The sequence below is a fragment of the Alligator mississippiensis genome, chromosome 5 (genome assembly GCF_030867095.1).
Source record: "Alligator mississippiensis isolate rAllMis1 chromosome 5, rAllMis1, whole genome shotgun sequence".
Taxonomy (NCBI): Eukaryota; Metazoa; Chordata; order Crocodylia; family Alligatoridae; genus Alligator; species Alligator mississippiensis.
Window position 1 is genome coordinate 130,908,328 of NC_081828.1, and position 15,542 is coordinate 130,923,869.

At 43.5% G+C, this 15,542-nt stretch overlaps 1 protein-coding gene across 1 annotated transcript in view; it reads right to left on the reverse strand.

Moving 5' to 3' along the window:
- Positions 1-15,542, reverse strand: part of ITGA9 (integrin subunit alpha 9) — a 381,381-nt gene that overhangs the window by 277,136 nt on the left and 88,703 nt on the right. The window contains exon 15 of the mRNA XM_019483333.2: positions 9,029-9,189. Within this exon, the coding sequence (XP_019338878.1) occupies positions 9,029-9,189 (161 nt within the window). The remainder of the gene's footprint in view (positions 1-9,028; positions 9,190-15,542) is intronic.

Here is a 15,542-nt window from a genome sequence, read left to right on the forward strand (position 1 = left end):
GCAGTTCCCACTTCCTTTCCTTGAGCGGCAGAGATGAATGATATATGTTTCTTCACCTAAAGTGATAAGTTCCCAGAACTGGCCAACCATTCATCAGTGTGAGTAAGCAGGCTCAATCCTGGGCCTTAGCCTTTTGGCCAAGATGAAGCATGACTGAGGGTGTGGGGGGAGGGTATCTGAACTCTTCGGCCTCCAGGCATGGGACTTGCATGTAAGATGCCCATCTGGATATGGGGAGTATCTGAACCCCCAAGACCTATGAGTCTAGGAGTGGGGTACTGGCCCAGTTGTAGTTTTATGGCATATGGAGTTTTGTAGATATAGTTATTGAGCCTTGCTCAATTGAATCTGGAACTGAATTGGCACTTGAAATAAAAAAATAAAATAAAAATCAGATATAAGGTATTTACCAAAACCAGACAACAGCAGCCTGTCAAAGGGATTCTGCTTTCTATTGATTTTGAAGTACAAAGCAAATTGTGCCCCATAGAAAAAGAAGGGCAGGACACTGTTCATTTTTAACAAAGTTCACTGCAGAAATTTGCTCTGTAGTTCAGAAATGTATAATAAGTCCAGTCCCAGAGGGATTTCTTTTCCTTGCCAGAATTATAAGTCTCTGTAAATCCTTGATAAATATAGAAATCCTCACACCTCCTTAGCAAAAGATGAATATAAGTATGAATGCAATACTCAACACTTTGAGAGGTGTCAAGATGAAGAAAAGATCTATAACAGTACGTAATGGAATTCGATCATTAATGGGGATCAGTATCTCTAAACTTTAATGAAGTCATTCCTTGTTTCGGAGGAGAAAACAAGTGAAATACAGCCAACAGCTGGATTTTAGAAGCAGACAAAATAAACTGGGGCTTCTATTTCTGCCAAGCTCAATTCATTTTATTGTTACCTCATCCTCCTGGTCCATCCCACTCCTGGGTCCTCGATTAAGGTTCTGATATGCTACTGTAATATTAAACATCCCTCAACTTGTTTCCATCATAATATCTTTAATAAACAGAAAAGGGTGAGGATTATTTCAAAGATCTGCAAGCCTCAGAAGAGAAAGTCTGTATGTACACTCAATTCCTACAACATCTTTACAACATCATTACTGAGGCTGAGGCCATTTGTGTACTACAAAGAACATTACAAAGAATAACTATGGCGTTAAGAGTAAGAGACTATATGCAGATATTGATATTAGATGAGATCAAAAGGCTCCAAAGAGCGGTATAGTCAGAAAAGCAAAAGGCTGAATTTAGCATGAGGGACTTAGTTGTGTGAAAGCAGCAATTCCCATATCAGGCCCTTAAGAAGCCCGCACACCATAAATACAATTTAAGAACAGTATGTCCAGGTACAAACAAGACAGAGAGTCAATGTGTATTCTGCAAAAAAAACAGCTAAAAAAAACCCCTTTTTATTTACCTATGCAGCCACAGCACAAACTACTAATGGAGACAGCCATTATAAATGGAAGTAAGAGCAGCAGCCTTTGCCAATCAGCTCTTCTCTCCCCCACAGCTGTGACTGGAGTTCCTAAGAGTTAATATTATAGGCATCATGGGACTGTTTAAAAAAACAGTCCAGCCATCAAGATAAAAGTATCTGGAAAATATAAATGCTATGTCTGATTTAATTGTGCATTACATTTGTTGATACTGTTGGAGGCTTATTAAGGCCCTGACTTTGAACACAGACAGTGATGATTGATATCAATAGTTAGCCCAATCTGGCCAGCTTTCAGCTGGATACAAACTCACATGGTTCTTTCATAATAAACACAGGGATCATATGAGGGTTTTTCAACCTCATCATGATGGCCTTGTGATAGTTAAGTCAGATCTTTTCTTCTTCTACATAAATACATGGTGCTATGCATTTTGCTCCCAGTTGTAAATTCACGTTGCTAGATTTTCCGATCCTCTCCACAAACATGTTTTTTTAATATTGGGGAAACCCAGCAAAGAGGGTAGGAAAAGCAGTGAACTAGGAACGGAAACCTCTCAGGGATTTCATAGTGTCATTCTGCCCTGATCAGACTTCATGGTAAATGCTGTGAGTAGTGCTCAGCACACTCAAACTCAGACTGTCTCTAAAAACTGAGTGGGAGCTGCACATCATAACACTGCAAGTCACAGTAAAGATTTGACAGTTATGAGTAAACCCTCAAAAGCTTTCCCCTCCCCTCTTTTCAGTTTCTACAGCCTCTGGTTTATTGTGTCCTTGATGTGCCCCTAGAGGAAGGTTGCCACTTCCCTGAAAGTGTGGCAGAGAAGTTGCTCCAGTGTCCACTTCCAAAGAGGCTCCATCGCTGCATTTTCAGGTTTGTGCAAGCAGGACTGGAAGAACAGGTGTGCTTGGGAGTAACCCTTCCAGGACACACCAAGAATGTAATATAGACAAACCCTCAGCCTCTTTCTCGCTCTCATTTATCTCCTCCCAAGCTCCTGCTTTTTCTGTGTTCACTTGCGTCTCATTTTACTGAAAAAATTATACTTATCACAAAAGTTAAACTTGTTTAAAAAATTGCTTTAATTTTCTCAATAATCTGAGAATACCAATGGATGGTTAAACCCATATTATATTTTGTTACCTGCCTTAAGTTGCAGGAAGGAAAAAGAAGTTTCATGAAAACAATTTAATAAATGAGAAAAATACTTTATGAAGGATTTTAAATATATCAGCATAATACAGGTAACCTGTAGCATGACAGAAATTGGGAAGGAGTCTCTTGACAGTTGAAGCCTGATGAGAAAGTCACTCAGAGCTTTAAAGAAAAGCTTTTGTGGGAGCCTGTGGGAGACATGCTGTGCTAGTGTGTACCAGTAAATTATTTTTTTCTGTTTCTCTCTAAATGATCAGCACTGTATAATTATTGATATATTCCTGCAAATTTTCTATAGATTTTAACAGTCAAAGGAACAATTCAACAAAGGCTAATTGCCTTTAATTTTCCTTCATATTAATGCAGTTGGTACATGCTCAGCATTTTGAAAGAGGTGCTAAGTACCCTTCAGGACCACACCCTATAGCAAAGCATCCTAAAAATGAATGACTGAACATCTGGAAGACCAGGCACTAAAAAAGAAAGGTGTAAGTAGCTGAATGTCTTCCTCTTTCAGGACCAAGATGGAATTTCCTCCTTTTGATTAAAAAATATCCCAAGATTTTTAATAACTATAGCGAAGCGATTAAAAATATGTCATTCAGTTTAGTCTCCCCCAACAAATAAAAATAAAATGACTGAGATCATGAATGGCAAGTATGTGGGGGCCCAAGGGACCAGGCCCCCTCAGGAAGAGGGCTGTCACCTGAAATACGTAAAACTTTCCACGTGTCCATCATCTTACCTGACCCCTCCTTCCCTACCAACAAAAGTCATTGCCTATGATTGAGATTCTTTTGATCAATCAACTACTTCCTATGCTTAGTGTGCCAGTCTGATATTAGGTTAGTACAAGAAATGGCACCACTAAATGCCTCATTAAGCAATCAACTCTGAATTGTGGTGCGTTTAGCAGTCTCTCCACAGTGTCTGAGATAGGTGATAAAGATAAAATCCATTAGAGAGCTTATTCTTTATCAATAAGTGATCCAGTATCTTTTTACCAACATCCTCATCATACAGAAAAAAGAAAAGATTAAAAGATGGAAAATGAATCATCACAGATATTACTTCCGAATGTTGCTACCATAAATCTAAAGATTCTGTAACAGCAAATCTAATTTCCACTGTGTATAGTCTATGAACTACTGAGTGGGAGAGCCAACACTACCAAAAAGCAAGCCAGTTCCAGTCTAAAATTCAGTTTATTTATAGTAAAATTATGTAATTTGGTTATACACTTGCCAGTGGCGCTGCTTCCTTGTGTATTAGTAAATGCATTGTAATGTCTTTTTCTGTCTTAGTAATACAAGTCTTTACAACAGAATCTGGTATGAAATCTTTTCTCAGTATTAGGGTGACATTGCTGGGCTTCACTGTGGGATCTGTGGATTAGTGATGTGAAACCCAGCACAATTCAGCTAAAAGAGCTGTATATTACTGTCGCTATATACAGTCATGTGAGGAACTGTCCAGCAGTAGAGCACCTAACACAAAAACCAGAAGAGCATCAATGCTAAACACTAAACTGGGAAGACCAGCGATACTCTTAAACATTGCAATCAGAGTTCAGCTCTAGCTGCTGCCCCTCAATTCTCTACTGAACAGAACAATATTAAAACCGAAAGGGTTTTCAATAAAAGCAGTAGATAACACAACGTATTATGAAGAACAATGTATTGCTTGGGGCCCATCTGAGTCTAACAGAACTTAAATAGAAATGAGAGAGTCGGTTCCAAGGAAAGAAGTAAAGTTCATACTATTTTTCATCTCAATTCTCCCTCTACTTAACTTGAGGCATTTTGTTTTCTGAGATGTTTTTCTTTCACTTGCCATCTCAAACCAAAAGAAGAAACCTTGTAGAAGCTTTGTAGAAAATATGTAGATTTGAAATGTTCACAACAGTCTAAATAATATTCATACAAGACTGCTATCTTCTGAACTAAGCACAAAAATCAAACCTTCTGAGACTTACTCATTTTCTCTTACCCAAAAAGCCAGAGAATTTAATAGTCTCAAAGTCAACAATAGAAATCAGAGTGGTAACTTCTGCTTTGATTAGGATGCACAAATGGAGAAGAATTCATGCCAATGAACATTCTTCTTCAGCAAGATTTGCCAACAGCTGCTTTGCTAAGAACTCTAGTTTATCTAATACAAAATACCCACATTGCATGGCTTGAAATCACAGTACTTGACTTCTATTTTCAAGAGTGCCTTGAGAAAAATTCCATCAGAAAAGTCCATGACCACATTATAAAAACACTTTTTCCTTTTATTTCCTTTTGTTCCTTTTTAAAATTTTTTCCTCGCGCTATAACTGGAGGCAACGCCATCCAGGCATATTACGATGCTTAAATACTCCAGGCACTTTAAATTCTAATATAATAAAGGGCTTAGTCTGTCTGTTTGTAACACTTTTGGAGCACTCTGACTGGTTACTGAAACAACCAATCAGAGTGCTCCAAAAGTGTTATGGACAGGAGGTGGCAGAGTGCCACCATGACAGCAGGGATGGACAGGACAGAGGGACAGAGCTGGACTTGCCCCCCACCACTCCCCTACCCTGCTCCTTGGAGGCAGCGGCAGCATGGGATGCTGGTGGAGGAGGACAGAGGAGGCAGCAGGGCATGCTTCCCGCACCCCCAGGAGGTGATGGTGGTGCAGGGGGGAGGAGTTAGGCTTAGCAAGCTTCCCCACCCTCCGTCCCCATCCTTCCTCCCCCATCATTCTTAAATTCTTGATGGGCAATTCGCTAGTACTTTTATATATTCAAACATCATTCTATTTACTCAAACATCATAACCCATGGTTATGCTGATTACCAGCAGGATTGGATATCTTATTTCTGTATCAAGATTAAAGACACCCTATGTGTTAATGCAACAGACAATTTGGTCTTCCTAAGAACTACTCTCTCTACATCTTGACAACAAACTCCAAACCTGCCATGTCAAAAAATAAGTTGTGCTATATTAACGTATTTGTTACTGACCACTGAAATAAATTATAATAAAGTAATCAGGGTAGAGGACAGCCTCTGAAATGACAGAACACAAACATGGGCAACATCATACCACTCGTTGTACAAAGGGTTAGAGGGGGAAAAGCAAAGTAAAACATTTGATAAAGCATTCCAGTGCTAAATTCAAGCCCAGATCTTTTATTGTCACTATTATGACAAAACCATGCAGTCTAGGAACCTGCACATTTTACTAGCTCTTAGCCAAGCATTGATAACAGTAGAGGATCATGACCCCCATTTCTACTCCGCCAGAGTCTGCAGGGCTCACTGACATTTCCAATGTCAAATGACTGTGCATTTTATCACCTCCTCCCCTGGAAAATACAGAGATCACCATATTCTATTAGTTTATTCATTATTAAAATGAATTACTCCATCTTTATACAAACTATGGACTTTTCAGCTATTCTCTCAACTGGGAAAAAAACTTTTAGCCCTGTATATGCCACACAAACAGTTAATCATTCCAATGGATTCCCTTGATCAATAAAGAGTTGCCGGTAAATTCAAACGTATGTTTCCTTTACTTATGTAACTACAATCCCCAGAACTGTTTGCAGACGCACAGCTTCTTATTTTGCACTCAAACCATTAGCTAACAAACACTATGACAAATAAAAATTGTACAGGCACACATATTGAATGAATCTTACACAGCATGCAAAAACTCCAGTAGGGCTAGCATTAAGAAAGTATTACTAAAGTGACACATCCAAAGAAGGTGTTCAAGTTGCACTTTAAGCAAAATTTACATACCTAAGGAAAGCGTGTGGTCCTCAAGACAGATACCTGACTTCAGCACCTGTCAGGCCATTGGTGGAACTGCTGCCATTTTGGCTGAGGTGACTGCTTAGGTCCCTAGATCCTGCCAAAAACTTTAGGATTTGCAACCTATACATTGTTACAGCTAAATCCCATGAGGGCCCAATCTGGTCAGAACACTCTGACCAGGCCTGTGGCGCACTCCAGCTGGGAAATGAGACATTATTCTGGCAGTCAATCACCGACTACTTTGCTGGCATGAAACTGATCCCACCCCAAACAGATGTAAAATGAGCAGGGGAGAGAGTGATGAACTATCTGCATGACAGGTCTTCCTTGTGAGCTGGCAGACTGCCCTGATCTCAGCACTGCTTTGACTCTAGTCCCTGTTTTTGTTCCTAAGCTCCTGGTATCCATGTCCAGTGCCTGACTGTCATTTTGCTCCTGACTACCACTCTGCTTCCCTTTATCTGGATCAACCTGTGACTCCTGACTCTAGCTTCTTGACCTTGGATTGTTCCTAAGCACATCTTTGGCATCCAGATCTGGCTATGACCTTGTTCTAACATCTGAGTCTGGACACAAATTCCAAATCCCAGCCAAACCACTAGGCCTAACTGCCCATTACCCGATCATGGCAATGCCAAACATGCTTACAACATTGAGCTCAGCACCCACGATCATGTTCACTGAACACGACAAGTGGGGATTTTGCATAATAGCCTAGTGGTTGTTAGAGCACTTGACCAGGAAGTAGGCGGCTTTTGTTGAATTCCCTCCTCAGCCAGAGGGGTTTCAAACACATATCTCCCACTCATACTTCACAACTCCCAGGACAGTGCCTTAATCACCAGTCTGTGGCCCTAGTTCAGCTGAAGGCACCTTGCCCCCTTTCTTCTAGTTGAAGCTGGCACAGTGCACAGATAGGAATACCATAGCTTGGACCACTTCCACAAGCAAGAGGGAACCTGACTCTACTGGCCAGAGAGAACACTCCCTTAGGAGGGTGAACTCCTGAAACTGCCTATGCATGCTGCTGTAGTAGACTTTGAATATAATATACAATTGGCTTTGGAAGCAGACACTTGAACCGCTGAAAACAGTGAACCAGTCATTTCTACATGAAGGGACAACACAGGCGTCTTAGTTTCAGCATGGGTTTTAGGCTGTGAATCCTAGTCTCACAGAGCCTAACTCAGCCTGACTGAGGGCTGTAGGGAAATACCAAATCTGGGAGAGAGATACGATTTTGGTCACAGTGTCTATTGGCTGGTTTAGGCCTTTCACCCTCAGATCTAGGCACCTAAAAGGCAATCAGAAGAAAGCTCATAATCACCCTGCCTAAGTCCCATTTCAGATTCAGCTCTAAGTAACTGCCAAAGGGTTCATACTCCTTGTCAGCTGATTTCTCTTCTCTTTTTACCTTCTAGCAAATATCTCATAAACAAATCTGTCTACATTTCTGGTAATGAGCTGTTTCACAGCAGAAACAGGAAGAAAAGGACCTTGGGAGATATCTAGTCTATTCCCAGGGACACAAGTAACTTAATTGCACTTAGTTGCCTTCTTGGTGGTCCCCTAGTTTATTTTCAAATATCTCAACATCCTTGCACAAAAATGCTGATAATGTCATAGGATGGATTTCATCTGCCCAGCTCAGGGTCTTTAGGTACAAAGCAGCTTCCTGAAAGAATTTATTCATACAGGGATTATTGCTCCTCAACTGCTTAATGGGAATCCAAAAATGACATTAAATTTAAAAACTAATACTGTGCCAAGGGAACCCCAATGAATTTATGCAAACCTAACTATGGAGATATGTCCTTGAATAGGAAGTCTATTGATAGTGGAAAATTTGTGTATGTACCACCAGCACGATCACATCAATTTGCCATGCTGCAGTATGTTGCAATACATCTGGCTTATTATTTATATTATTTATAATAGATTTCTATAGCGGAGACATAAATCTCTATTACTTCCTATTTCACTTCTCAGATAAGCATGTAGTTGAGTGATAGTCATGAACCCTTGATCACTGAAGAGTTCTCCTCCAGAAACACATCCAAACATATCTTGAGCTATGTTAAATTATTAGTCTTGAACCATAGAAAGTAATGATCATTTTCAATCCATGATATGGATGAAAATGTTCAATTAGTTCAATTAGATGTTCAATTAGTTCACCTCCACTCTCAACCCAAAACAAACTGATAAAAGTTTTCCACAGGATAGAATTTAGCTGTTTACCTCTTAAAACAGCCCTAGTCATCATGGCATCCACTTTTCTTGTGTTAATTACATGACGGTACACAATTCATTAAAAGTTCCGCCTGCCAAAATAACTTAGCATACGTATTTCAGCAATATCCAATAAGAGGTCAAATCAAAATAGTACAACCAAATAAATAATCCTTAAACACTGTCCTGAATGTCAGCAAATATAAACTCTGGTTGATTACCCAAGGGGAGGGAATTCCAAACCATCCACTCAAAAGTTTCCTTTTACCAGTCTGGAAAACTATAACAAGAAGCATCCCAAGCCAAATATAACTGATTTTATTGTTTAGAATCCAAATATTTAAAAAAAATTCTAAGAGATTACAGCCAAGGAAGAGATTAAATTGACTGACCTTCACATAGGCGAGGTAGTGCTCACACGTCTCCTGCATATATGACAGTTGTAACTTCTCCATGACCTGCCCCATCATTTCTCCAGAAGACACAAAGTAAACCCTGGGCTGTTGGCCTTTCTCCTTCTTTGCCACATCTGCAGTCAAGTGGTAATTCAAGCCTGATCCAAAAAAAAAAGTGGCAAAGAGATTCCACGTATGTCAGTAAACAGTAGTTTATTTTCTAGCAATCCTGCATTTTATCCTGTTGTATCTTCAAGCCCATGCATTTATAGGAAGATCAGCACCATGCAGGACAAGGTCCTTAATAGAGGTTGCAGGAGTGCATGAAAAAATTATGTTCAAAAGTAATAAAAACAGATCTAAAAATGTTTTAGTTGTTCTGTTAGAAATATGTATAGCCTTACTTTTTCTCATTTTCCTTGATGCCTTCATTTACATTGCAAAAATTAAAAATCAAATGCCAGACAGAATTCCTAGCAATTTCTTGGTTGGTTTCCAACCTTACTGCATTAAGACTTTAACTGCAGGAAGATGATTGCAATTAAGGTTTCTACTCCTAAACATTATTTTCTTGAAATCTGTAGAATGAATGCCTGGTAGACCAATAAGCTATCACAATAGATCCTATATCCTTCTTTCCTATCAGGTAGTTAAGTTTAATCAGGGCTGCCAATTTTGTGATTAAATACTACTGTGCCCAAACAGAAAGGTTCTTATCAATCTACTCAACTCTGTTTGCTGATTGAATAATCCAGATTGGTTGTGTACTATACTGGCAAACGTAATGATAATATTTGGAGCCTGAGTCCAATGCAGAATTGGCAAGTCAGAAGTGGTTAAGTCTGAAGTCAGAGAAAGACTCATACTGGTGAATTACAGGGCAGAAACAGATGTCACTGTTGTTACAGCTCAGGTTGTGCCATGGCCTGTCCCACAATAAAAGAATCATGCAACTGTAGCAAACGTCTCATTTTTAAAGCAATTCACAAAGTGTCTGGGTATATTGCCACTTAGGGCTATGAGAAACTTTGCTCGCTGATTCAATTTGGAGAAGATTCAGCTCGATTCAGCAGCTGAATCTCCAAATCTGAACTGAATCAAGAGACCCATTAATCTCTCTGAATCAAACTGAAGAGATTTGGAGAGATTCAACGATTCGGCCATAGACACAGCTTTATATGTTTTTTCTACGTACCTTGAGGTAGGCATGGCTCGTGAACACTGAGATGGTTGGGTGGACAGAGTGTCCCATGGGAGCACAGGGGAGGTCCCCCACACACTCTGCAGCAGACCTGGAAGTGGAGTAAAAGTACTTCCGCGTACACTGTGGAGTGCATAGGGGACGCCCCCCATCCCCCTGCTGTGGTGACTGGTGCCTCCTAGGACTGGGGGGACACCTGGGGTGCCCCCATGGCCAATCACTGACCCATGGAGTGAGGCCCCCCCTGCACTCCCATGGGACGCTCCATCCACCCCACCATCTCAGCATTCATGAGCTGCGCCTGGTACCTCAAGATATGTAGAAAAAACATAAAACTGTGTCCATGGCCTAATTGCTGATTCTCCAAATCAGAATCAAATCTTCGGATCTGGCTGAATCGAATCGGGACAGTGATCTGAATCAGCAAATCAAATCACTGTCCCCCGAATCGGGCTGAATCCGAATAGAATATTGTCTGCTTCGCACACCCCTACTGCCACCCTTCTATCAGCAGGGGGCCTGGAAGAACAGACATAGCACAGCCAGAGGTGGTCAATTGGCCACTGGTCCATCTCTGATTCTCTCTCTTGTGCCAACTGGTTATTCAAAGTGGCAGGTGGCAAAATTTAAGTGGGTAGGTAGCAAAATTGTAATTGGTTGCAGGTGGTGACACTGCTGAGAGAGTAATTGTGCCTCAATGTCCTTTATAGTTGTCCTGCCTCTCTCACTCCCCCTGTTCCATATTCAGCTCATCGCAGCACATGGTACAGGGAGCGGCTCTGTAGCACAGAACTCAAGGACCCCGAGACTCTGCCGTTCTGCAGATCTTTCAGTTCTCCATTTGTTGCAAAAGACACTTTCTATGTTTGTAATAAAGTACTGTGTCCCATTAAACTGTGTAATCAGAATTCTATATCTTGTGTAGTCTTTTCCAGCTCATACAGGGAACAGTGGTAGGGGGGCAGCATGGATGGAAGGAAAGAGGGGAGTGCTGGAGGGATATGTTGGGTGTGGGGGAGGGAGCTGATGAGAGCTTGGGGGTGGGAGGTAATTCCTCTGGCTGGGGGCTGCTCTGCTAGTGCTGGGAGGCAGTTGGGAGTGAGGACAGTGTTTGGAAGTCTTGGGCTGGGGAAGATGCAGGAGTGCTTTAGGGGAATTGTTCCCACTCAAGGCACCTGGATCAGGTCTGTGGCTTACCTCTCTGGCCCCGTGCATTCCTGCCCTGGGGCGGGGAGCTGCACAGACCACTCCTGAGCCAGCTCTCCTTGTACTAGGCAGTCCCACTACCCCATACTGACCCCTGCCGACACAATCCTAGCCCCATGAAGCTGGCGACCGGGTACCCACATCCCTCAGAGAGGGCTGTGGCTTTCATTCAGAGCTGAATGAGAGCCATAGGAAATTTTCAATTAACCACAAGTTACCCACAATCTTCACTGGGCTTTCCCCTCAGTCCCAATGACTTTCAAATCCATAGGAAAAATTCAATTCATTGCACAAGCTGCCTCAGGAGGAATTTTGAGACAGGAGAGAGAGAAGTGCAGCTTGGTAGTAGGGGGAAAGCTTGGCTGGGTGGTGACAGAGGTGGGGAGGAGAGACGCATATAGAAGCAGGGTGAATAATGGGAAGGTTGATGAAGATCTGATGAATGCTCATCTCAAGCTCCTGGTGCGAGTCTAGGCAAACCAGGTCTACAGTGCACACTAGCTGCTTGAAGTATTGGTAGGTGCTTAGACTTCGGTGGGAGGGAGCAAGGTGTGCTTCATACATTGCATGCCTGCCAGCAGCAACTGCGACCAGGATCTTCCACTGCAATGTCTGTGGATCCATACATGTTCTTTGCCTTGCAGACCTTTACAACCCAGTTATGAGGGACAATGATCAGTATTCATTCTCTGATGGCTGTCCTGACAGCCTTTACTGTCACTTATGAGGGTGGGGCAGTACCTGCAAGGGGAAACCATATGTGCTCCATGCTGCCAAAGAAGAAGGGGACAATAGCTACATCCAGATGCTGGTTCATGACAGCAGCCACTGGCACAAAGAACTGTGGGCCACAGGTCACCACATTGTGGCCAGGCTGACATGAGAGTGACTACAAACCATGGAATGGCCAGGAAGATAAGAAATGACTAGTGGGAGCAGATAATCATGGGCACCTGAGATGATGATTAGTGGTTAAAGAACTTCCACATGTCCAGGGACACCTTCATGGAGACCTGTCCTGAGTTTGCCCCCCACACACAGCAGCAGACAACAGTGATGTGGGTGCCCTTAACCATGGAGAAGCACATTGCTGTTTCAATATAGGCCAGTCCACAACTGGAGTAGCAGTGTGGGAGGTATGCCTTGCAATCCAAAAGGCAATGGCCTCATGCCTCCAATGCATCACCAATCCACAGGAAGATGTAGATAGGTTTGCCAGCCTGGACTTCCCCAACTGCTTTACAGCATCGATGACTCATACATTGCTATTCCTGGCTTGCTCCAAAGCATCATCCTCATGAATTTATCAGTCAGAAGGGCTACATCTCCATTGTGCTTCATGCAGCTGTGGACTACCATGGCTGCTTCACTCATGTAAATGCCAGCAGGTCAGGCCAAGTGCAGGATCTTCAAGACCTCCCTCCGATCAGGGATGATGGAGCAAAAAGAGTTTGCCCCTGGCCTGCCTGACATTCAGGTCAAGAGAGTGACCGTATCCCTGCTACTAATCAGGGATCCTGCCTACCCATTGCACAGCTGGTTTATGAAACCATTCACTGGAATCCTGGATGGCCAAAAGGAACTTTTCAGCTACAAGCTCAGGAGCTGCGAGATGGTTGCTTTCAGGTGGCTCCAGGCTCACAAAGGACACATGTAAATGCCAGCAAGCTCAAGGTACCCTGACTGGTGACCAATGCATATGAGCTACACAACATCTGTGAGGCCATGGGACAGCCTCTGACTGAGTTCCTGCCCCTGTCACTTGAGATGGAGTGGCTCCCACCTCTGACAAGTGCCATGCCCACAATTCACAAATGATGGCAGCTCGCATGGCACAGTGCTTTTGAGACATACTTGCAGACTACTCTTACAGACTTTGTAGTAAGGGTGGAGAATCAGAGTATGATGTAAAGTTTCCAATTAAAATAAGCTTGTGCTCTGGCATTCTCTTTTCCAGCATGGGGAAGGGGTGGTGGATGGGTTAGAGTTGTACAAGAGGGGCATGTTAGAAGGCTATGCTGGGAAAATGACAGGAAGTAGATGAGAGCTTGGGCCTGAGAAGGAAATTCTCAGCTGGGCCCAGAGTGCTATTAGCTTTCAGTAGAGAGATGGCATAGGATGGGGATGGGATGGGTCGTTACAAGAGCAATTGACTTTAAGGGCAGTAATGGCTACCTGGCTGCAGTGCGACATAACTATTGAGCCAACAATGGCCCCTAAAGGTAGCCCTCCCAAAAGCAAAGTCATTGGATTTTGATCGTAACCACTGAAATATCAATGAACCTCACCCCCTTATCATTTCTAATGGAAAATGTGAGGTGGTCTGAACAAAGAGGTCGCTGCCCTCTTGCTACAGCAACATACTTTATTAACATGGGGCACAATGCAAAGCAAGCCCAGACCAAACTGCAAAAACAGCTGTGTCAAATTCTGCTCTCTGATATAACTACAGTCCTTTTGACATCAAGGACTTCCTTGACAACATCATTTATCTTAAATCTGATAGGTTTGCAGTAATGAGTTTTATGCACAAAAAGGGGATGCCCATACATGTGCTGGTTTGCATTCTAATTAAAATGCATAGGAGCAGACTCGATTAATCAAGTCTACCCCACATTCTAATTAGTGCGCTCCAGCATCACCTCACTGTCATGTATATTTAATCCTCCCACACTTTAAAATGGCTGTGGAGGTACTTTAACTAAACCTCAAAAAAGCTTTAGTTAAAGCACCCCTGAAGCCATTTTAAAATGCAAGGGGCTTAATACATGTGACAATGAGCCATTTTAATTAGAGAGGCTCTAATTAAAACAGTGCCCCTCCTACCCCTGAGCATGTTTATAAGCACCCAGGGTCTCTTTCCCTCCAAAGGTGACAACAAGCAATGGGATTGGGTTGGGAAGCTATTTGCTTTTATTCCCCCAACCTATGAAATTCAAGCCATTTGAAGGAGTACATGCCAGGTGCCAGAGCACTGCAGAGGAAAGCGCCATTGCCCACTGATAAATATCACTCAGACAAGAGAAGAAATACAAACTACTATAGTCTCATTTCATAGTAGAAAGTGAGCAGAGAGTAGAGTGAGTAGAGAGCTTTGCCTAACTGTCAACAAGAAGCATTAGCTGTGTGGCTTTTCATGTTTAGCTATATGTAGAGGTGCACAAATATATAGGTCCATATCGGATCGGAACCAATAAAAGGAAAATTAATAGCATCAGCAATGGGCTTCTTTTGGCCAGTGTAGCCAATAATGTCACCAATAAATGCCACATGCACGTGCACAGACATAGCATGCACACAGCCAGGTACACAGCATGGCAGAACAGCTTAGAGAACAGCATCCAGGTGGTAAGTCTGGGGGGGCAGGGGGAAGGGAAGGGGAATGGGAGGACAGATCGAGGCCCCCACAGTGAGGGAGGGAGTGGGGCTGTGACTGGGGTAGGGGCAGGCTCTGCCCAGCCAGAGCAGTGAATGCATCCCCACTAGGAGTGGGGCAGAGTGGTGGGTGGCTCGCTCAGGAGATGTGGGTGTGTGGGGAGGGGGGGGTTCCCCGCTGCTGCACGCACCCCCAGAGGAGGCAAGGGGGGCATGCACCCCATAGATTTAGGCATGGGGCAAGTGTGGGCTGCCCACTGCAGTCTCAGGGCCAAGGGTTGCACTGGCCTCTTCCCAGCAGAGGGACTGGATCAGGGCTGTGCTCAGGGTGGGCGGGGCAGGTGGCAGTGGCACTGGGAGGCGGGGCTACACGGTGGGGTAAAGACACCCCAAAATTCCCCGTAGCCCCCCCTGTAGCCATCCCTCGCAGCACCATTGCAGCCCACCCACCCCACCCATCCTGAGCGCAGCCCCAGCCCAGCACCTTTGCCGGGAAGAGGCTGGTGCTGGTTCCAAGCCCAAAGCAGGCAGCCCGCCCTCATCCCCTGCACAAATCTGGGGGTCACATACCTCACATGCCTCCCTTGGGGGTGCGCACAGTGGTGGGGAACCACCCCGCCTCACCTCCCCCATGACCCCTAGACAAGCTGCCTGCACTCCATCCTGCTCACAATGGAGTCACATTCACTGCCCTGGCTGGGCAGTGCCTGCCCTTGCCCCTGCCCCACT